General features: G+C 47.6%; 1 protein-coding gene across 1 annotated transcript in view; it reads right to left on the bottom strand.

The window, feature by feature from the left end:
• Positions 1-22,688, bottom strand: part of SON (SON DNA binding protein) — a 36,822-nt gene extending 14,134 nt beyond the window's left edge. The window contains 7 exon segments of the mRNA XM_017743336.1: positions 3,181-3,372; positions 4,599-4,739; positions 6,191-6,351; positions 7,600-14,086; positions 14,088-16,879; positions 21,754-21,926; positions 22,571-22,688. Coding sequence (XP_017598825.1) covers positions 3,181-3,372; positions 4,599-4,739; positions 6,191-6,351; positions 7,600-14,086; positions 14,088-16,879; positions 21,754-21,926; positions 22,571-22,659 — 10,035 coding nt within the window. The 5' untranslated portion in view covers positions 22,660-22,688.
• Positions 22,689-22,782: the final 94 nt, after the last annotated feature.

Raw genomic sequence — 22,782 nt, forward strand, 5'->3', positions numbered from 1 at the left:
CTGAACCACAACAAAATATAAAGAAAAATAAATCTGAAACGATGTTGCAGAGTGACTTGGTGAAAACATGGAATTCACGAAGGAGCTCCTTGCAAACCTTCACTCTGGGCAAAGCCATCGGGACAGAAATCCACAACATCTGGGGCTGTAAAAATATAACAAATTCTGGCTGGTGTGCAGCTGTTTTATAAAATCCTTGTGCCCTGCTCCTCAAAGGACATGCATTTTATGGATCATTCTCACTGGAAAGCAGAAGGGGAAGAGTGTGCAAAGACAAATGGAATTTCTGGACATGTGACAGAAGCTGGAAGGGCTGGGACTGTTTGAGGCACAGAAGAAACCCAGTGATCAGAACAGCAGCTGGAACATGCACATCAAGGTGATGGGTTAATGTGAACTTCATTTTCATTTGCTTGGTAAAAGCTTTGCCTCTTTTGTTGTCACTATCTCAACCTCAGCCTCTCACCCATTTTGTACTAAAGGGCCAGCAGGAGAAACTGAAACTTCTTTAAAACTGACTCAGCTGAACAAAACAAACACTGTTAAACCACAACCCAGAGTCCCAGGAACCTGGTCAAGAATTTAGTAAATACTGAAAGGAAGAGACAGATGTGAATATCTACAATGGCACCAAACACAGGAATTGCTTTTGTGCTCTATAAAATCTGATTTTAAGATGTGAGGTTTTTTGCTGGTACTTAGGACAAAACGTGTTTCTGTTGGGAAGATCATTGCTGGAATATCTGGCACTGACCAAGACAGAGCTAAAATCCCACAAGCCCAGGTGCCTATGGACTGACTTCAGTGCTTCTTTCTTGTCACAAAGAACATAAAAAAGGCACAAGAAGAATTAAAATATCACCTAACAATCCCCTCACACAACAGCATGGATGTAAAAATGCCTGTTTAAAATGTACACTGGCTGAGTTTTTAAATTTCTCTCACATACTTTAAATAGTTCTTTAATTTTCTGTTTGTGAAACTGGTCCAGGAGATAAATAAAAGTTCTTCTACTCACCAAAAGTTTCAATCCAGCAATACACAAAGGCATGGAAGCAGTCCATGAAACCACAGGGGACCACTGCCATGCCAAACAGGTCTATCAGTGCTTTACCGGACTGGGGCCTAGCAACATTCCCTGCTGAGTTAACTCCCAAACACTTCTCCATTTTGGAGACCATCAGGGCTCTGTGTTATGTCAAGACACTCGATGGCAGCTTTGGATCTTGAAAAAAAAATAGATCTCTGCTTGAAGTGTGAGAAGTTGTTGTTATTACTGAGTCAGGAAAACAGTTGGAAGTGAGGTGCTGTTCTCTCCCAGAGCCCTCCTGGCTGATCCCCCTTTCTCAGACTTGTCCCCACAAATCACAAATACTGAAGCAAGCAGGACGTGGCTGGCAACAAAAAGCAGGTGTTTTACACACTCTAGAGGTGCATTTACCGCACTCTCAGATCCCAACAGCATCTCTGCACGAGTCACCTGGGATAATCCAACCCTGCCACTCTACACTTCCAAATACTTCTTCCTCGGAGGTCTCTGCCTGCTACAGACATGCTGAGCCTTCAGATCACTCCAGACCTTTCCCTCCACCTCCTACTACCACACACAACTACTGTAAGGCACCAGGTTTTATTAAAACAAGCTGTCATGTATTAGCAGGGTTGTTTCAGACTAAGTCCATAACTAATATGTGAATTAAAACACAGCAATAAAACCAATTGTGTGGGGTTTGATGTCAAGACCTGCAGCAGAACTGTCACAGTATTGCAAAATCAGCAACAATGAAGGGAGGTCAATTCTAGGTGAAACCTCCTAAAGTTCCAAGCACCCCCAGCTCTCTACACCCCCAGCAAAGGAGCTGATCTGCCTCATGTTGCTCCAAGGGAGCCATTTCCACCACAGAGTCCTCCTGAACACTGAAAGAATTAAGCAGAGAAGCACTGTGTTACCTGTCAAGACTCCCTGGAGAAACACACAGCAATCTGTACCTGCACTTCCCAAACCCCAGGGGACGGTACAGCCTGCTGGGAGCTAACGCCCCTGAAATCACCCTTAACACAAACCAAGTTAAGGTAAAGGCAAATAAAAATATTTATTTACAAAATATAAAAACAGACAACATAGTTACATTCATAAAGGTACACACAACAGGAAGGAAAGGAAGTTATGTTAAATATATTTACTGCAATGAAACTGGGAATGACATTCTACACAAACATCTCAGTGTCTCCCTGGAGCAGGAGAGCCCGAAGTGCAGCTCCCACCTGCGCTGAGGGAACAAGGAATCGGGTGCCCAACCATCAAATTCTGAGGGATTCCATGAAAATGCTATATATATAATTAATATTCTCTGTGCTTTTGGTGCTGTAAAAGACCCAGAAGAAAATTCCTTCTGTGCCTGTAGAACATCAGAAAGGTCTTGAGAAACAAAACACACCAAGTGCCGAGATGGCTTTGGCAGAAATTGATGGGAAGGCTCTGGGGTTTGGCTTTGGAAGGTGTGAGAACAAGGCTTCAGGTGCACTGAGGTAATGTCAACCCAAAAATATTAACACCTCTCTTAAATATTTAATTTACTTAATTAATTCGCCCAGAAATGTTCTTTGGAAGAAATTTCAAGGGGAAAAACACTCGCTTTGGTTTTTTTAGTTTATTATCCATACAATTAGATTCTCCTTTGGAAGGCCACGTGCAAGACAGCCATGGGAGAAAATGTGACTGCAAAACTAAAAAATCAATATATCCAGAGGAAGTGAAAGTTTTAGCAACTACTTACAATTTTTAATGGATTACATTGCCATGGGATGTTCTTTTTCTAAGACTGGTGGGACAATTGTAATTAGCACTATGTACATTATTGTGCAGATCTCAAGGTATTATTAATTAACCTCTGCAGGAAACTGAACAAGGAAGTTTTTTTCATCTTCTAGCTACAGTTAAAAGTTCTGTTGAGACCAAGAAGTCACCAGTTGCCAGAAGCAAGATGGGTACAGGCTGTTTCCACCACTGCCCACATGAGCATCCCCACTTTGCAGAGCTCAGCTCCTTAACTTAGTGCATGTTAGGCACTACCTTTTAAGTGCCTTTTTGGGTTTTTTCCCAGACTGCAATTTGGTACCAGACTGCCCAGGGGATGGTTTTGGTTTTCTTATATGATATGCTTTCCTTGCCTTCCTTACCTCAATGGCTGGCTTGGGGAAAACATCATCCTTGCCGTCGTCTTTGCCGTTTTTGTCCACGGGAACCCACTCTCCATACACACTGTCTGCCTCCTTCTTCCTATGCTGAGACCCAGAGGAAACAGGGAATTCCTTGGACAGGCTGACCTGATTTTTTGGTTGGGGTGGTGGTGCTGGTTTTATGCTGGGAGTCTGAAAGAGATAAAATGAGAAAAAATTAAGACTTGAAAACACACAAGAGTCACGAGGTGGTTTTGTTGCAAACACCTGGGATTTGGTTTTCACAGAACACTCATCCTTCTTACTGCAGAGTAATAAGCCTTTATAATTAATCATTTTGGCACAAGTGGCCTACAAATTGCACTGTAAGAGAAGATGAAAAATCCCTTAAACCAACCTCAGCAACCTAAAATCCCTGACCCCCCCTCTCCCAACTAACACCATCACGAGAACAATCTCCACCTGCCACACAGGTATTTTGTATGGAAAGCTCCAAGGTAAAATCCTGGGTGGCAAAACATTGCCTGTGATCAAAAGCTCCACATGAGCAGAGAGAAAGCAGCTCTCAGCATTTGGGTTTCTAATTCTGGGCTATTTTTAGCAGCAGCCTGAGCCTCTGAGCAGACAATGTCTATGGCCTTGTTGTGCCTGGTGTTGTTAATACATTAAAAACCTGCAGAAATCCCTGCCAGGTTCCCTTCCCAGCAGCACACACAGCAGGCAGCATTGGATAATATTGGATAAACCCCTGAGAATATGGATGGGACTGGTTTTAAGAGTAGGAGAGAGAAAGAACAAAACTGAAAGGGTCAAAAACCTGTCCAAGAGGCAGAGCAGCCCATAACCACTATAGAATATTCCTCCTCAGAGCCTGGAAGAATTCCAAGGTTTCTTGAGTTCCACTGTAGCCTTTTCAAACAATACAATATAAAATCTAAATCCATTTCTACCTGCACCTTATGTAAATGTGCACTACTGCCTATTTTGTGTACACCACAAGCTATACATATTTATACAAAAACAGGAATGTTATTTCTATTTTTGCTGAGCATATTAAAGCTTTTTTAGTGCTTTATATCCTGCAAAATCAGAACAGACGATCATAGGCACAATGCCACCCCCAAAAATAAAATTTAAAAAAACCCACCCACCACCCCAAAAAACCCCAAACCCCAACAAAACTCAAACAAATTCTAATCCATGCTTCAAAGCATTTGATTCCCAGATGCATTTAAAGAAACACTCACAATTTCACCAAGATTATCAATTTAATCTTGATGGAATTGGGAGGGTTTCTTTAAATTGATAAAACTCCAAATTTCACCAAGATTATAAACCCTGATAAACTTCTGTAGAACTACTTGCATTATTTAAAAAGAACCAGGATTTAAAGCATTGGAAATTAAAGTGGCACTCACACTTAAGTTGAAGAAAATGGGTTTGGGTTCACTCAGTTTAAAAGGATGGTTATAGAAGGGACGTTCTTCCTCCTCTTCATCAGAAACATGAGGCTTGTTCACTATCACATCATCAGTGCTCTGAGCAATCTTCTTGCATTTCTGAAAAATACAACAGAGAAAAATGTCAGCTCTGAGTAAACCTGAACTTTCAATCCAAACTCACAAAGAATATTTTTATCAAAAAAAAGTGGTTTTCTTTACTAAACCAGGAGGTGGAAAATCTTTTAGCAACAGCATCAATAGAGGTACTTCGGATATTCTACACAAATTATCCAACACTACCATGGCTCTGCCAGGCACTTCTTGGTTACTGACTCAGTTCTCTGGTAGTGCAGGGACCTTGTCAGAAGTGAAGGTTCCAGAAGATCTCAGATTCTTCTGGAGTACTGTGGTGGTGGCCAGCTATGCAACAGAATTAAATGTAAAACACAGAGGTGTTATGGGGATACCACAGTCAAACTGGGAGGAGCCTCCACAGGGGGAAAAAGAAAAGAGAGGAAGAAAAGGACAAAGACAAGAAGACTTTCTTGAGAGGCCAAAATTTTATGGTTGAAATGTCTTTACTCATTTCCTACCACCTGCACTGCTTCTACGGCCAGTTTCCAGTCAAAAGAACAGAAACATCATCCAACAGATTGCAAGTCAGAAAGGGAAAGGAGGGGCAGGTTTGAGGCCTCCAGATCAGCACAAGCTATGCTGGATCTTGGTCAGGTTATGTGAAAAACCATCCAGGATATCAGCACAGGGCACCTGCACCAGCTCAGCTCTTATCCAGTACTCCTGCTCCTCTAGCCCAGGCACAACTGCAGATTATTTCTCAGCACTTGGACACTGCTTCATCTCAGATTATTTCTATAAACACAATTCCAGAACTATCACACTGACAATGCAATTTAAAAAAAAAAATGAAGGCACTTTTCTATTCCAGATTTTCTCCATTCTGAGGGAAGTCCAAGGCCAGGCTGGACGGGGCTTGGAGCAACCTGGGACAGTGGAAGGTGTCCCTGCACATGGAAGGGGGTGGGACAGGTTGAGCTTTCAAGTCCCTTCCAACTCAAACCTGGAATTCCGTAACTAACACCACCAGAACAAAAATCAGGAGTGAAAGCTTTGGATTTCACTGGCAGGACTGCGGGGAGAACTACCTATTTGTGCAAAATTAGAGCAGAATCAAAACTTAAAATAAGAAAAAGCAAAATAATTGGATTTCATGCATTTCCACGGAATTAAAAATACCAGTTCTGATGACTTAAAAAAAAACTGTGTTGAGAGTAAGGGCTCAAAAGGGAGGTCAGGCTTTGGAAGGGGCTGCCCAGGGGGGTTTGGAGTGCCCATCCACCAAGGAAGGGCTGGAGGTGGCACTCAGTGCTCTGGGCTGGGGACAAGGTGGGCATGGGGCACAGCTGGGCCTGGCTGGGCTGGGAGGGCTTTTCCAGCCCCAGGGATCCTGGGATTCTGCACACAAGGCAGCTCCCAGGTGACACGAGCATGCAGTGACAACCTCCCACGGTGTGGGCACTGTCAGGTCTGATGCTGCTGCTCTCCCTCACCTCAGTGAGCTCCTTCAAGGTGTCCCTTGAGGACTTCTGGTTGGCTTTGTCATCCTTCTTCTGGGACAGCAGAGGCATCAGGCTCGGGGGTAAGGGCACACCAGACTTCGCACACATGGCGGCTGCGTTGGCTTTGGCGATTTCAAGTAGCTGGGCCTTGTCTAAAAAGATTCATTTTTTAAAAGAAAAGTTATTGTTTTTATATTCTTGTTTTAATAATAAAGAAACATTTCTGGCAAACTAAACTAAACAAGATTCTACCTGCACTGTGCATTTTTTACGTTCTGTGAAAATAACTAAAATGGTACTGAGTGGCTCCAGACTTTAGGCCTGGTCTGTGCGGAAGGCAAATGTAGCCCAAAGCACAGCAGTCCCAATGACAGCATCCAACATCCCCCAACCCCTCAAGTTCGGATGTCTCTTACTTCACTGATTCATTCCAGTTTTGGCAATACTGAGTCCTTCCTACACAACATGAAGTCCAGAGTTTCCTCATTAACTATCTCTGAAAAGCTCTGAAAGCTCTGGAGGAAATCCCATCTCCCCAGACATAGCCCAAAAGCTACTGACAACCACCAAACAGAAAAACAACCTGAGTAAAATGTGCTCTTGCTTAAAATACAGTCAGATGCAAAACTGTCACTAAAACAGATTTTGCTTTAATAAGGAGAAAAGGACAGCCTTAACATAGAAATAGGAAATGAAAATTAATTAAGCCTTCTGCCAGTTTGCAAATAACTCCCTAACTGGAAGGCTTCCATGGTAACTCTGAGGCAGGACTGCAAGGTTCAGAACCTTAAGTCTACCACAGGTTTCCTCACACACTGTGCAAAAAGCTCAGCTCCCAAGTCAAACCTTCTTTCCCAAGGAAACAACACAGCCTCTCTTCCTCCAAGCACAGAGAAAAGATGCAGCTCATAAGATTTTATTTTCTGATCTGTTGAGTCTGGGACTATTTTTAGAAATAAGTCTCTCTTTTCTTCAAGTTCTTACCATGGGAAAGAGGCAAGACAGAGTACTGGGAACAGCTGACAACAGAGCTTGGACTCTCCAACTGGCACCTGAATGACCTCTGTTCTCAGGAGAAGTAGAAATTCTAAATTTTCTCACATACAAGTACTTGGCCTTCCCTATTACCATGCAAAGTGTTCTCAAGACTGAAACACACTACTTTTGTACAAAAGCTCTAGAACCAAGGTAAAACTGGCTCTAAAGAGGTTTTCATTCAAATGCTCAGCATTGATTCTGTTCCAACATAAAAGTTCCTACCGGAAGTCACTGCCTAAAACTAATGCACAGACTGACTTCCAAGAAATTCCTTATGAACGCTGCAGAGCTAAAATCAGACTACGCAAATCCACCCACGACCACCTCACCACAGAACCACTGTAAATAAAGCAGTCACTTACCCAGGTCTGTAAGACGTTTGGGTGATCTGCTGGAGAACTCCGAGGACCTGGACCTGCGCCGGTCGGGGGATCTGCTGTAGCGCCTTCTCCCCGAGGACCGCGAGCGCCGAAGTCGGATCGGGGACCTGCTGGAGCTCCGTCTCCTTCCCCTGGACCGCGACCGCCTCTGGCGAAGAGGGGTCCGACTCCTGCTCCGCAATCGGAGCGATATCCTACGGTCTCTCGAGTCGGATCTTCTCCTTCTCCTGTCAGTAGACCTTGATCTGTTTCTCTGAGACCTCTTGCGCCTGTCTCTCGACAAGGAGCGCCGCCTTCGTGATGCCGACCTTGACCTGCTCCTCCTCCTGTGCCTGGAACGCGACAACGAGCTGGACCGAGATCTTGACGCCCTTCTCCGTGTTGCTGACCTGGAGCGATTCCGTCTGGAGCGTGAGTCTGTATCGTATCTCTTGGACCTGCGCTGGGAGGACCTGGAGCGTCGGCTTCTGGACCTGCGTGATGACTCTTTGTCTGCTGTTTTCTCCACGGACTTGGACTGACTCCTCTGGCGAGCTGCGGACCTGGAGCGTCTCCGCCGGGACCTCCGCGAGGACTCCTTGTCTGCTGTTTTTTCTACAGATGTTGACTGGCTCCTCTGGCGAGCCGTGGACCTGGAGCGTCTCCGTCTGTACCTCCGCACGGACTCTTTGTCTGCTGTTTTTTCCACAGAGGTGGATCGGCTCTTCTGGCGAGCAGGAGACTTCGAGTGTCTGCTTACAGATCTCTGCGGAGACTCTTTGTCAGAAGCTTTATCAACAGATTTGGATCTGGATTTTTCACGTTCGGAAGACTCAGAACGTCTGCTTTCAGGGACAAAGGAAGAGTCCTGTTCCTCTGACTGCTCAAGAGGCATGGAATCCTGCTTTTCTTCATCTGCCAAAGAGGGCTCCGCATCTTCTCCCTCCTCTTCACCACTGGAAGACTCTGACTCATGCTCATCTGATGATGTGGACTCTCTTTGTTCAGCTGTCAATGAGGGCTCTGCATCCTCTCCTTCTTCTTCACCAGTGGTAGACCTCGATTCAGCGCCATCAGGGGATGCAGAACGTCTGTGTTCGGCTGTCAGAGGTTCCACATCCTCAGCTTCTTCACCAGCAGTAGACCTTGACTCTTGCTCATCTGATGAAGTGGAATCTCTTTGTTCAGCTGCAGAGGAGGGTTCCACATCCTCTGCATCTTCACCAGCAGTAGACCTTGACTCGTGTTCATCTGAAGATGTGGAGTGTCTACGCTCAGCTGTCAGAGAGAGCTCCTGGTCCTCTGCTTCCTCGCCAACGGTTGACCTTGACTCACGTCCATCAGGAGACACAGAGCGACGTTCAGCTGTCAAATCCTCTGCTTCTTCATCAGCTGTAGACCTTGACTCATGGTCATCAGAAGATGTGGAGTGTCTACGTTCAGCAGTCAAGGAGGGCTCCCCATCTTCTGCATCTTCCCCAGCAGCAGACCTTGACTCACGGTCGTCTGAGGATACGGAGTCTCTTCTTCCAGCTGGCAAGGAGCCTTCTGCGTCCTCTGCCTCTTCTCCTGCAGTTGACCTTGACTCGTGCTCATCTGAGGACTCAGAGCACCTACGTTCTGTTGTCAAAGGCTGCTCCAGATCCTCTGCTTCTTCACCAATGCTAGATCTTGACTCGTGCTCATCAGGGGAAGTGGAACGCCTCTCCAAATCATCCATTTCTTCATCTACAGTAGATTTCTGGTCATGACCCTCAGGGGACACAGATCGTCTACGTTCAGAAGTCACAGAGGACTCCAGACCCTCTTCCTCCATGGGAGACTTCAGCTCGTGACCTTCCTGATAGGAGGATGTGGAGTATCTACGCTCAGATCTCACAGAGGGCTCCAGATCCCCCATTTCTTCACCAGGGCCTGACCTCACACTGTAGTTATCAGGAGACACCGAGCGCCCACCTTCAGGCATTGCATGATCCATTTTTTCAACAGGAATGGATTTCAAGTCATTGTCATCAGGGGACATGGAGGCTCTATCGTTCAGTGTCAAAGGTTCAAGACCGTCTACTTTTCCAGCACTGGTGAATCTCAACTCCTGCCCATCAGGGGATGCTCCATGTTCCCTTTCAGGTGTTGGAGAATGGTCCCGCACATCTGCTTTCTGGAGAGAGGTGAAACTCACCTCCTGGCTCTCAAAAAAGAGATGGTCACGTTCAGCTGTCAAAGCAGAATCCACACCCTCTGTTTTCTCAGCGTGTGCCAATCTTGACTCATACTCTTCAGGTGACATCGCATGTTCAGATGTCAGAGAAGGTTCCTTGGCTATTACTCTTTCAGCAGGGCTGGACTGCAGCTCCTGACCTTCAGGGGTCATGGGACATTCACCTTCAGACAAGGACAACTCCTGCACCTCTGTTTTTCCAGCAACAGCAGACTGCACCTCCTGGCTATCGGTGGATACGGAACTTTCACTTTCAGAGGCTTCAGAAGGTTCCTCCAATTCTTCTTTTTCAACAGGACTGGATCTCAAATTACACCTTTCGGGGGATGCATCATACTCGTTTTCAGACAGCAAAGAACACTCCTGCACCTCTGGTTTTTCAGTGTAAGCACAGAGCAGCTCCTGCCCGTCAGGAGATGCAGCATATTGGTTGTCTGGGACCAGCACTGGCTCCTGCTCTGCTGTGCTTTCAGCGAGGCCAGACTGCCGTACTTGGCTTTGACAGAAGATAGAATATTCACTGCCAGGTATCAGAGAAGGCTCCTGCACCTCCTTCTCAGCAGGGCTGGCCGTCACCTCCTGGCCCTCAGAAGACTCACCATATTCATTTTCAGGTAGCAGAGAACACTCCTGCACTTCTGCTTTTTCAGCCAAGAAAGATGGCAACCTGTGATCTTTAGAAGACACAGCACTGTCAGGAACCACAGCCTCCTCCTGCACCTCTGCCTTCTCAGGAGAGCTGGACCTCAACTCCTGGCCCACCCAGGACATGGCATACTCATTTTCAGACATGGGAGCAGGCTGTTGCACCTGTGTGTTTTCAGCAGAGGGTGATCGCAGCTCCTGGCTGTCAATGGACTCCAGACATCTTTCTTCAGGCATCTGATAAAGCTTCCGCAGCTCTGCTTTTTCAGCAGGGGTCGATGTCAACTCCGGGCCATCAAGCCCTATCGTGTACTCATTTTCAGACACTTGAGAAGGCTCCTCAGTTCTTTCAAAACAGGTGGATGCCAACTCATGACCATCGGAGGCAAGAGAACACCTGCTTTCCAGGTTCACCTGTATTTCTTCACTGTAGGCAGATCTCAGCTTGTAGCCATCAGGGGATGCAAGGTGTTTCACTTCAGATGAATTCAGCACCTCTTTTTCCACAGGAACGGGTCTCAATTCGTGACTGTCGGGCAACAGCAGAATCCCACCTTCCGATGTCAGAGCAGTCACTGGGGGCTGTAGTTTTTCAGGTGTGCCCACCGATTCACAACCATCAGCAGACACGGAGAACCCACTTTCCAGTGAGAGAGCAGGCTTCTGGATCTCCACTTTTTCAACTGCAGCAGATGTCAATTTATAGCCTTCAGGAAAGATGGAACACCGGAGCTCAGATGCCACTGACAGTTCTGCACTCTCCGTTTGCTCAAAGGAATTGTACTTTGCTTTGTGGCCATCGTGGCATATGGGAATCCCACTTTTAGACATCACCAAAGATCCTGCACCATCTATTTTTCCAGTTAGGTATCTCGACTCATGCATTTCCGAAGATCTGGAGCAGTCAACCTCAAGGACTTGTGGAAGTGTTGGACCATCTAAACCTTTGTCAACAGATGATCTGGACTCGTGAACTTCAAAAGAAGACACTGAAACAAGGTCAGCAGACACCTCAACAGAACCACACACAGATGTGAGGGAAACATCTGGTGCTTTGACTTTTTCGACAGATAAAAATCTTTGTTCATTTCCATGTGGTGACTTAAAGGACTCGCCTACAGACAATGGAAGCTCCTCTATTGGTGCAGTAAAGCTGGATCCTGATCCACGTCCATCAGAAGACATGAAATGTCCACTGTCAGAAGCCAGAGAAGGCTCCTGCATCTGGCCCGACTCACAGCCATCAGGGATGACAGGGCAGATCATTTCAGGTGGCAGGAAAGGCCTCTGAGCTTCCACTGCTCCAGGGCTGTCAGCCAGGTGGGAAGACTCACGTTCAGGTACTTGCAGAACCTGTGAAAGCTCTGTGTGTTCACCAGGGATATGCCGTGATTTGTGACCATCAGACAAGTTGGAGAGCCCAGCTTCAGACAGGAGAGAAGACGACTGAACTTGCGTGTCTCTTTTAAGTGTTGGAGGAAGCTCTGGACCTTCTACTTCTCTGAGAGGTGCAGTTCTGGACTCATCTTCACGGGATGCAGAGAGATGGAATTCTGCTATGGAAGAAGTTTCTAGATCTCCCCTTTTTTCAACAGATGAGGATCTGGACTTGGATGTGGAGTATGGAAGTTCAGGTAGCAGTGAAGACTCCGGAGCTGCTGCTTTTTCAGTTGATCCATTTTCAGATGTCATAGACAGCTCTGAATCCTGTGGTTTTTCCACAGATGTGGATTTCAATTCCTGGTCATCTGGGGTTTTGGAGCTATCAAATTCAGATGCTGCAGAATGCTGCAGATCGGCTGTTTTTTCAACAGATGAAGAGCTTTCCTCAAGGCTCTCCGAAGTTTTGGAAAATCCACTTCCAAATGATGGCGGCAGCACTGGGCCATTTACTCCTTCATCAGACAAAGCTACTGATGTGGGACCATTAGAGGATTTACCTTCACTTCCAGAAGATTGAGGAACATCTTTATCAAGATCTTTGGCTGACTCCTGAAGTTCAGAAGACTCCACATGCTTGCTACTGGACTTCGCTGAGGATAACTTATCTTTTTTTTCTACAGATTTGGACCTTGACTTAACACTGTCAGAGGACTTGGAACGTTTCCGTTTGGATTTTTTTGAAGACTCCTTGCGCTTTTTTTCAACAGACCTAGACCTAGACTTGTAACGTTCAGAAGATTTTGAGCGTCGACGCTTGGATTTTCGTGAGGATTCCTTCTTTTTTTCCACTGATTTGGATCTAGACTTGTAACGGTCAGAGGACTTGGAGCGCTGACGTTTAGACTTCCGTGATGATTGCTTCCGATCTCTTTTTTCTACTGACCTGGATCGAGACTTGTAGCGATCTGAGGACTTTGAGCGCTGACGTTTGGACCTCCGTACAGATGCCTTCCGACCTCTTTTCTCAACAGATCTTGACCTGGATTTTGAACGATCAGAGGAACCAGACCGATGTCTGAACCTCCAGGAGTATTCTTTGCCTCCTCCCTTTTCTGAAGACCTGGATCTAGATTTTGAACGGTCAGAGGACCTGGAATGTCTGCGTCGGGATCGCCAGGAGGACAACCTCTTTTCAACTGACCGTGACTTGGATCTGTAGTGGTCAGAAGACCTGGAACGTCTGCGCCCGGACCTTCGGGAGGACAGTCGCTTCTCCACTGACCTGGACTTGGATCTGTAGTGGTCAGAAGACCTGGAACGTCTGCGCCCGGACCTTCGGGAGGACAGTCGCTTCTCCACTGACCTGGACTTGGATCTGTAGTGGTCAGAAGACCTGGAACGTCTGCGCCCGGACCTTCGGGAGGACAGTCGCTTCTCCACTGACCTGGACTTGGATCTGTAGTGGTCAGAAGACCTGGAACGTCTGCGCCCGGACCTTCGGGAGGACAGTCGCTTCTCCACTGACCTGGACTTGGATCTGTAGCGGTCAGACGACCTGGAACGTCTGCGTCTGGACCTTCGGGAGGACAATCGCTTCTCCACAGACCTGGATTTAGACCTGTAGTGGTCAGACGACCTGGAACGTCTCCGTCTGGACAATCGCTTTTCTGCAGATCTGGATTTAGACCTGTAACGGTCAGATGACCTGGAACGTCTGCGCCTGGACCGCCGGGAAGACATTCTTCTCTCTCTCTTCTCCACAGATCGGGACCTAGATTTGGAATGCTTTTTTCTGGAAACTGAATAGTTTCTGCTCCTAGAACGTGCTCTTTTAGAGGTCAAACGCCTGGAAGTAGAACGTGACCTTGATTTTTTCTTCCGCTTCCTAGACCTGGACTGTGACTTGGAACGGCTCCTTTTCTGTTTCTTTGAATCATGTTTTTTCTCACTGGTTCTATGACTACTTTTTTCAATAACATTCTCAAGCCTCATGAGAGTCTCCTTCATTCGTGCTGCCACATCAGGTTGCACATCAGATGTTTCTGAGTCTCTTTTCTCTGAGTCCTCTTCTGGAGTTGCTTCTTTGATATCCTCAGCCTCTGGAGTGTCTTCCAACTGGCCTTCCTCTATAAGTTCTGGACCTGTTTCTGCATCAGTGTCAGGTACTGGAGCTGCTTGCAAATCTTTTGTCTCTGCCCCCAACCCTACAGCTGCTTCTGCATCTTTCAGCTCTACATCAGTCTGAGGAGCTGTTTCCAAATCTTGTGTTTCTGCAACTAAAATCTGTTTCTGCTACTATAGGCTCAGATATTTGAGTCTGCTCCACATCTTCCTTCTCAATGAGCATATCCTCCACCTGCTGACTCTGCACTCCTTCTACATATTGTACCTCGGCTGCCACTTCATGTTCTTCCAGTGTTGTTTCCAGGCCTTTCATATCCCCTGATTTTGGTACTGGTTCAGAAGATTTTGTTTCAGAAGCACCCAAGATTTCTGGAGCCTCTTCTGAACTCTTCCATTCTGCAGCAGGTTTTGCTTCTAGAACTACGTGAAGCTCTTCTTGCTTTTCAGTGTGCAAGTATTCTGGAACAGCTGCTGAAGCATCACTCATGGGTACCTCAAGCTCTTTACCTGCTTCAGAACCTTTCGCCTCTACTGTTGCAGATTCTTTCATGCTCTCCAACCACCTCACTCCTCCAGCTTCTGATGCTGGCTCCAGATATTTTGCTTTCTCCATTTCTGAGGGCTCATTTCCTTGTGTGCTGATCCTCCCTGCTGCAATTCCATGTTCTACAGCAGATCCCTGAGTTTGCACATCTGTCAATTCTGTCAGTACTCCCGATGCCATACTGTTTTCTTCCACTCTGGGCAAAGACTCCAATACTGCTGCTGAATCACCTACTATTTGTTCCTGAACAGATTTTGAACTGGTTTCTGAAGTTTGCACAGGTTCTAGGATTGCTTCTCTGCTCCTTATCTCTGCTTCTGGAGCGCATTCTGAATCCTTTCTCTCCCTCAGCACCTCAGTTTGTGAGGTTCTCGTATGTGTCATGACCTGCGACTGTGAAATGATGGAACTCTCTGTTTGGCTTGAACGGAGAGGTTCTCTCTCTACTGTGGTTTGCCATGGCATCACCCCTGCCAATGCCTCAGCCTCTCTAACTGGTTCCACGTTTTCATGCGCAACCACAGGTTCAGGAGTCCTTTCTAAGGCAAGAAGTACTGGACTTGCAACAGTCCCACAATGCAGAGCTTCTTCTGAAGCTTTCACACCTTCCACTTGTAAGGACATTGAAGCTGTTGTAGAAGTTTTTGCTTCCACCACAGCCACCGGTCTCAGAACTCCTCCTGGACCTTGTGTGTTTTCCTTCTGCAAAGACAGGGCAGATGCCAAACCTCTCACGTGTGATTCACCCTCAGGTCTTGATTCTCTGAGCAACAAAGTACCTTCTGAATCTTTTGCTTGCGGACTTCTAAAACCCTCTGCCATCTGGACTTCTGGAGCTGTTCGGGGAACGAAGGTCTGTACAACCTCTGCGGGTTCTGAAGTTGCTCTTAATCCTTTTGCCTCTGCAACCACATTCACACCTGTCAATCCTGCTGGAAGCGCAGATCCCTGGGCTCTGTCCACACTCCTAGTTTCTGTCAAGACTCCATGTTGTACAAACGTTCCTGATGCACCCAGTGCTGTTGCAGGACCTGTGGTACCTTCCACATTTTTGCCTTGCAGACTTTCATGAGCTGCTCTAACATCTTTTGCTACAACACCCACAGGTTCCATGGCTGTTTCCAAAGCTTTCACATTTCCCATAGCTGGTTCCATATCCTTTATTTCTGGTGCTGGGGGTGTTTTGGCACTTTTTATTTCAACATGGGTCACAGGGGTGGCTGCAGATATTGTCAAAGGATGTTGCAAAGGTACACCTGCTTTCAGGACCCCTGAACTCTCCACAGGGCTGCCCTGCGGCACGTTTAAACTCCCAGATATAGCTGAGGGCTGCAGGGCTGGCTCCAAAGTTCTGCTCACACCCCCCAGTTCCAAAGAGCTCTCCACACTTGTCACATTGCCCATATGCAGAGATTTTTCAGTTGTTTCTGGAATTTTCACTTCTTGCCCAGCCACAGCCACATGAGCTACAGTCACAGCACTGGGATGTGCCCAATTCGCAGGTGTAGGAATTGTTGTCACACCACCAGCCAAGGACATGGATTCTGAAGCTGTTTCCGTGTCCTGTGCTCCCCTCTGAGACACCGACTGCAGAGATGCTTCAGAATAAGTCAACACCTCCATGGTCTCAGGCTCAAGAGCTGCATCCAAAGCTTTTACTGCCCCAGTGCCTTGAGATTTCAGAGTAACTTCTGAACCTCTCAGTGCTTCTACTGAATCTTTCTGAATCTCTGATTTACTGACAATTCCAGTTGGGATGCTGGACCAAGTATAATTTCCAGTATCAACAACACTGGCATTAATAGCTACAGGATAAATATTTTCATGGGACTGTTGAATTTGTTCTTCGCTAGTGCAAATTCTAGTTTGAGCTATACTAGTATTTTCTGGGATATTAGACTGGATGCTTTCTAAATTAAATGGAGGATTTGTTGCACACAAAGTCCCCTCCCCACTTCCAAGATTTTCTGCAGATTGCTGAGAATCAGTCACTGAATGAGAAACAAGTCCTAAAGCTTGATTATCAAGCCCCTCAGTTGGTTTAGAGCACAGTTCTGGCTGCACATGGCCAGCCAGGTTTGCATCTGCAAACACTCCATGCTGTACATTCAGTTGGGAGCTGGACTGCTCTGGCATCAAGTGAGGAGCCGGCTGCACGTCTGCAGGTTCTCCGGGACGTGCACTCAACTTGGATTCCTTTGGTTGCTTTTTATGCTTTTTCTCTTTCTTCCTTTTCTTCTTCTTTTTCTTCTTCTTCTTGCTTTTGTGTTTCTTGTTTTTCTTTGCCTTTTTCCTAGGAATTTCATCTTCACCAGTAGAGCTCCTTTTTGTAGACTGAGTACTATTTTTCACAGTATTTTTGTCTACATCTAGAAAAAATGACATTTACTTTGTAAAAATGTATAAGACTGCATTTTAAAAATTCTTTCAGAGTACTTGCGAAGTACATGGACAGAGGTACAAAACAACTCAACCTGCAAACCATGCCTGATTCACTAAGCTAACACACACAAACAGCACACACTCCCTTACCTTCCTCTCAGGAGTCACTTTAAAGTAATTAAACAACACTTTTTTCCGAAAATTACCCAAATTTTGCTGGTCAGGACAGAGGCCCAGTGGGAACACTTTCTTTCCAAGTAGTATCACAGTCATGGAATGGTTTGGGTTGGGAGGACCTCAAAGCCCATCCAGCCCCACCCCTGCCATGGGCAGGGACACCTCCCACTGTCCCAGGCTGCTCCAAGCCCCAATGTCCAGCCTGGCCCTGGACACTGCCAGGGATCCAGGGGCAGCCACAGCTGCTCTGGGCACCCTGGTGCCAGGGCCTGCCCATCCTCATAGGGAAGAATCTTTTCCTAATATCTGATCTAACCCTGCCCTCTGACAGTGAGAAGCCATTCCCTTTCAGAAGGGAAGAGAGGACAATTCTGGGAATTCCCACCCTGTCAGCCTCACCTCCATGCTGGGAAGATCAGGGAATAGATCCTCCTAGAAGCTCTGCTAAGGCACATCGAGTACAGGGACATGATTTGAGACAACCAGCATAGCTTCATGAAGGGAAAATCCTGTCTGACCTGTGGTGGATTGACTACATCAGTGGGTAAGGGAAGAGCTACAGATGGCATTTATCTGGACGTCTGTAAAGTATTTGACATGGTGCCTCCACAACATCCTTCTCTGCAAACTGGAGTGAAGAATTTGACAGGTGCACTGTTAGGTGCATTAGCAGTTATTTGGACAGTCACATCCAGAGGATAGAGGTCAAAACCTCAGAGTCCTGACCGACATCAGTGACCAGTGGTGCCCCTCAGGAGCCTGTACTGGGACCAGTGTTAACTGGTTAACAGCTTCATTAATGAAACAGTGTTACTTAATATCTTCATTAATGACAGAAGGATCAAGTGCACGCTCAGCAGGTTTGCAGGTAACAGTAAGCTGAGGGTGCAGGTGACACCTCTGAAGGACGGGGCCATCCAAAGGGACCTAGACAAGCTCCAGAAGTGCCCCGTGGGAATCTCATGAGGTTTAACAAGGCCAAGTGCTGCACTTGACTCAGGGCAACCCCTGGGATCAATCCAGGCTGGGGATGAGCAGGTGGAGCAGCCCTGGGAGAGCTGGACCTGCCCCAGCCCAGAGCCCCCCATGCCCTGGGCTGAGCCCCAGCAGGGGAATCAGGAAATGGATTGGGATGGTGCCCCTGTGCCCCACTCAGGTGAGAGCCCACCTGCAGAGCTGCCCCAGCCCTGGGGCCCAGCACAGGGAGGACGTGGAGCTGCTGGAGAGAGGCCAGAGGAGGCACCAGGATGAGCAGAGGGATGGAGCAGCTCTGCTGGGAGGAAAGGCTGCGAGAGCTGGGATTGTTCAGCCTGGAGAGGAGAAGCTTTGGGGTGACCTCAGTGTGGCCTTGCAGGGCCTGAAGGAGCTGCAGAAAACATGGAGAGAGACTATTTCCAAGGGATGGAACAACAGGACAAAGGGGAACCATAGAATGGTTTGGTTTGGAAGGGGACCTTGTAGATAGATCATCTTGTTCCAACCCCCCTGACATGGGCAGGGACACCTTCCACTATCCCAGGTTGCTCCAAGCCCTGTCCAAGCCTGGCCTTGAATACTTCCAGGGATGGAACAGCTGGGCCCCAGGGCTGGAGGCAGCTCTGCAGGTGGGGTCTCACCTGAGCGGGGCAGACAGGTTGGATGTCCCTCCACCCACACTCAGTGGGGCAACACATTCTAACAGGAGGCTGGAGATGTGCTTTCAAACCCCCAAAGCTGGCACAGAAGGTAAACAAGAACTTCTGTTTTCCTAACAAATTACCTAAGTGGGGATTTACACTACAAGACCTGACCAGCCACTCCCCCCTGCTGTGCTTTAACCCCTGAGTGAGCACAGTGTTGCTGCTGTGTTAGAAATTCTCTGTGTGTATTCACTAACCAAGTTACTCGCTAGGGTCTAACAAATTTGGGAAAAGAGCATCTACGTCCCTGATCCCAAACCCACTTTAAGGCACTGCAGGCTGGAACAGCTGCTGGGATAGGACTGCAGCTGCCATGAGCCACTGCAAAGCTGCATGTTCCTATTAGAGCATTTGCTTCCAACAGGAAAGTGACAAATTCAGATGACTGTGGGGACAAGCAAATCACTGATGGGAAAGGGCAAGAGGGAGACTGAGGTTTCCATCACCACCTTTTAATTCTGTACCTCACTCGCCTCTGGATTTAACCTTTGTTAGGTTCTTGCCCTTCTGGAGACCTAGCGCCATGTTTTCAGGAGAAAGGCACTTCTTTAAATGCAACTTGCTGGGATTTCTGTGAAATATGAGCTGTACATTGGAGTCTAGTTGCATGTTCCTTTCAGTGATTCTAATTATACAGGCCAGGGCAGCAACACCCTCCAATTAGAATCTGTAATCTCAAAGCTCACTATTTTCCAGTGAACACTGCAAAATCTTGCAGAAGCTTCTGGTAATTGCAATACTGTTAAATAAATGTGACTTGGGATTCCTAACAAGTACCTCAGGTACATTTTGATGAAACTTAGAAATAGTTTTTGCACCAACTTGGCTGTGAATGCACTGAGAGAGAACAGTGAAGCAGAGACAAATTTATGGACAAAATGTTCAGCACACAGCTGGAGAACTGAGTTACTCAGTGGGTGAGCAACTAGCCTACAGGCTGGGCACAAAGGGTGACAGTGACTAGAGTGACATTGGGCTGACACCAGTCACTACTGGGGTTCTGCTGGGCTCCATTCTCAGCCCAGTTCTCTTCCACATCTTCACTAACCACCTGGACACAGGACTCAAAGGGATAATTAGTGTACCAAGGACACTAAACTGGGAGGAGCAGTTCACTCCCTCGAGGGCAGAGAAGCCCTGCAGAGACTGGCAATCCCCAACTGTGTGGAGTTTAACAAGGGAAGTGCCGGATTCCGCACCTGGGATGGACAACCCTGGCTGTGTGGATGGAGGGCAGCTGTGGGAAGGGCCCTGGGGGTCCTGGTCCATGGCCAGCTGGAGCTGAGTCAGCAGTGCCCTGGCAGCCAGGAGGGACATCCCTGTCCTGGGGGACACCAGAGCCAGCATCGCTGGCCAAGGCAGCCTCACCTCAAGTACCAGGGGCAGTTCTGGGCACCAGAGTTTGGGAGAGAGCTAAAGCTCTTACAGAGTGTCCAGAGGGACAGGAAAATGGTGGAGGGTCTGGAGGGGTCCCACAAGGTCACTTGGTCAGCTCAGCCTGGAGGAGCCTGAGGGCAGAGCTCCCCGGGGCTGCAGCTCCTCCCGAGGGGCAGCGCAGGGACAGCTCCGATCTCTGCTCCCTGTGACCTGACAGGACCCAGGGAGCGGCTGGAGCTGGGCCAGGGCAGGCTCAGGTTGGAGAGCAGGGAAAGGTTCTTCCCCCAGAGGCTGCTGGGCCCCGCCCCGGCGCCCCCGGGAAGGGGCCGCGCCCCGAGGCTGCCAGAGCTCCAGGAGCGTTTGGACAGCGCTGCCAGGGATGCCCAGGCTGGGATTGTTGGGGGGTCTGGGCAGGGCCAGGGGTGGAACTGGATCGTCCTGTGCGTCCCTTCTAACTCAGACTATTCTGTGATTCTATAAAATGAACTTTTCTACAAAGATAATTCATTAGATTCAGATAATCAGATAATCTCTCTTGTCCAACTCCTTTTTGGAGATGGACAGTAGAAACATTTGCCACAGGGTAAGTTTGTTAACTTCCAAGTTAACAGGTCTCACTTATTACCATGTGACCTTGTCTCAGTCCTCCACAAAAGAACAAAATAGAAAACAAACAAAAATAAAAATCACACCACCAATCAAAACAAACAAAAAACCACCAACCAACCAACCACACACAATCCCCCCCCCACGTCACCCTAAGTGCTGCTCGTACAACACAAGTTAAAATTTTGAAAACACTCAAAGTACACAAACCACTGAGTATAAAAACCCAAAGCAATCCCAAACTCCTGCAAACAGAATCTCTGAAATGAACAATTTTCTGTGCTGCCTCTGGAATTGTACTCACCCAGCACATTGCAGTCACCTGTGTTTCAACTCCCAAAAATGAGAAATGCAGTAACTACAGCCTTCATCACCACACCAACCCTCCAGAGTCAGGAATTTTACAGCAAGGACCAGTCCCACGAGAGAGGACACTCAGATATGACTCTTTTAGCTTAAAAAATCTAGTAATTTATTCAAGATCTGAGACTGACACATCAAAATTCCTTTGCAAGGCTGCAATGTGAGTACCTACACTTTAAAAACAGGGACATTTTAAAACAGCAAATTATCTTCTGACTGAACAGCTCATCACAGATCTGTCTTGTAATAAATTTCTTTAGAAATAATCTTGAAAACCAACCCAAAACAGAAACTGCTCCTATCAGCATCAGCTTTGGTACTATGAACAGTTCACTAACCCCTGAATTTATATACGCATGTATGTATATATGGAAAATATTTATCTGTTTCAATATTGGAAAAAAAAACCCCACCAACTTTTCCCCATACCAACACTTTCAGATAACAACCAGCTCAATTTTTAAATCATGTATTTCTCTATCCACCTCTGGATGTAAAATCACAGTGGAAAAAATATTTAATAAGTTCACAACAAACACACAACTCGTCACAGGAACAGTTCCAAGAATCACATTTTCATCTCTATAAAACTGATTCAATTTTAGGCACAATCACAACCTTCTTACCACAAACAGATTTGGCAGAGAGAGCTCTGTTACCTGGGTTGCACTGCAGCTCTGTCCCGAGGGCTCCGGAGAGCACTTCCTCTATTTTCTGCACTATCTGATCACTCTGACAACTCCCAGCAGCTCCAGAGGCTTCCGAAGGCCCGGCTTGCTCGGCTTGCTCAGCTGGGATCGTGTCACCATTGGGCTGGCCTTCCACCTTTGCACTACCCAAAAAAAAAACAACAAACAAAAAAACAAGAACAAATCAACTTAATACAAGTGATTCTGAACCGGTTTTGGGCATTTTTTTTGTCATTCGCACCCATTTATTACATCCAGCCCCTCAGACCAGTATTCCAGCCCCATGAAGAAGCCGTGCTCTTAGGAAAACGTCTCCTTTTGGATTCATTTTCACTTATTCAACCCGGACACTCTGTGACTGCTGAGGTTGAGACGCAAGGGAAGAAAAAAAACACTTTCTGGAATGTGCCACATCCCCCGTGCTCGTACGACCTTGTTGGGGTTCCCTCCGCAAAATAAACACACGCAACTCGCTCTCTTCCAGCTTTTCCTTGCTCTTTCCAAGGCTTTCCTTTTTTTACCAGATAAACTAGGCGAATTTAGCCGTAAATCAGACAAACCATACAGGCGCCTGCCCCGCCGTGAGGACAGCACCGAAACCGGGGGAGAGCGGGTGGGCGCGTCCCCCCACCATCCTCTCTCGCACCCCGGGCCGTAACTCCCTCAGGGCGCGCGCACGGCCGCGACCCCCGCGGCCCCGCCATGTTGCCGCCGACAAGACCCTCAGGCCGCGGCCCGTCTCTCTCCGCCCTGCGCCCTTCCCCGCCGCTCCCCCCCGCCCCGTTCCCCGCCGTGCTGCTGTTGCTGCTCCTCCTGGATCTCCCGGAATTTGCTGACCACAAAGGAGCGAAGGATCTGCTCGATATTCGTCGCCATGACACCCCCCCTTCCTTCCTGCCCCGACGCGAGGCCTCCAGCATCCCACAGTGCACCGCGGCCCCGGGCGCGCGCTGACGTCCCCGCTGTAAGCCCCCTCCCGATTGGCTGCGTTCGCTGTAA

This window comes from Corvus brachyrhynchos, unplaced genomic scaffold (genome assembly GCF_000691975.1).
Source record: "Corvus brachyrhynchos isolate BGI_N302 unplaced genomic scaffold, ASM69197v1 scaffold149, whole genome shotgun sequence".
NCBI lineage: Eukaryota > Metazoa > Chordata > Aves > Passeriformes > Corvidae > Corvus > Corvus brachyrhynchos.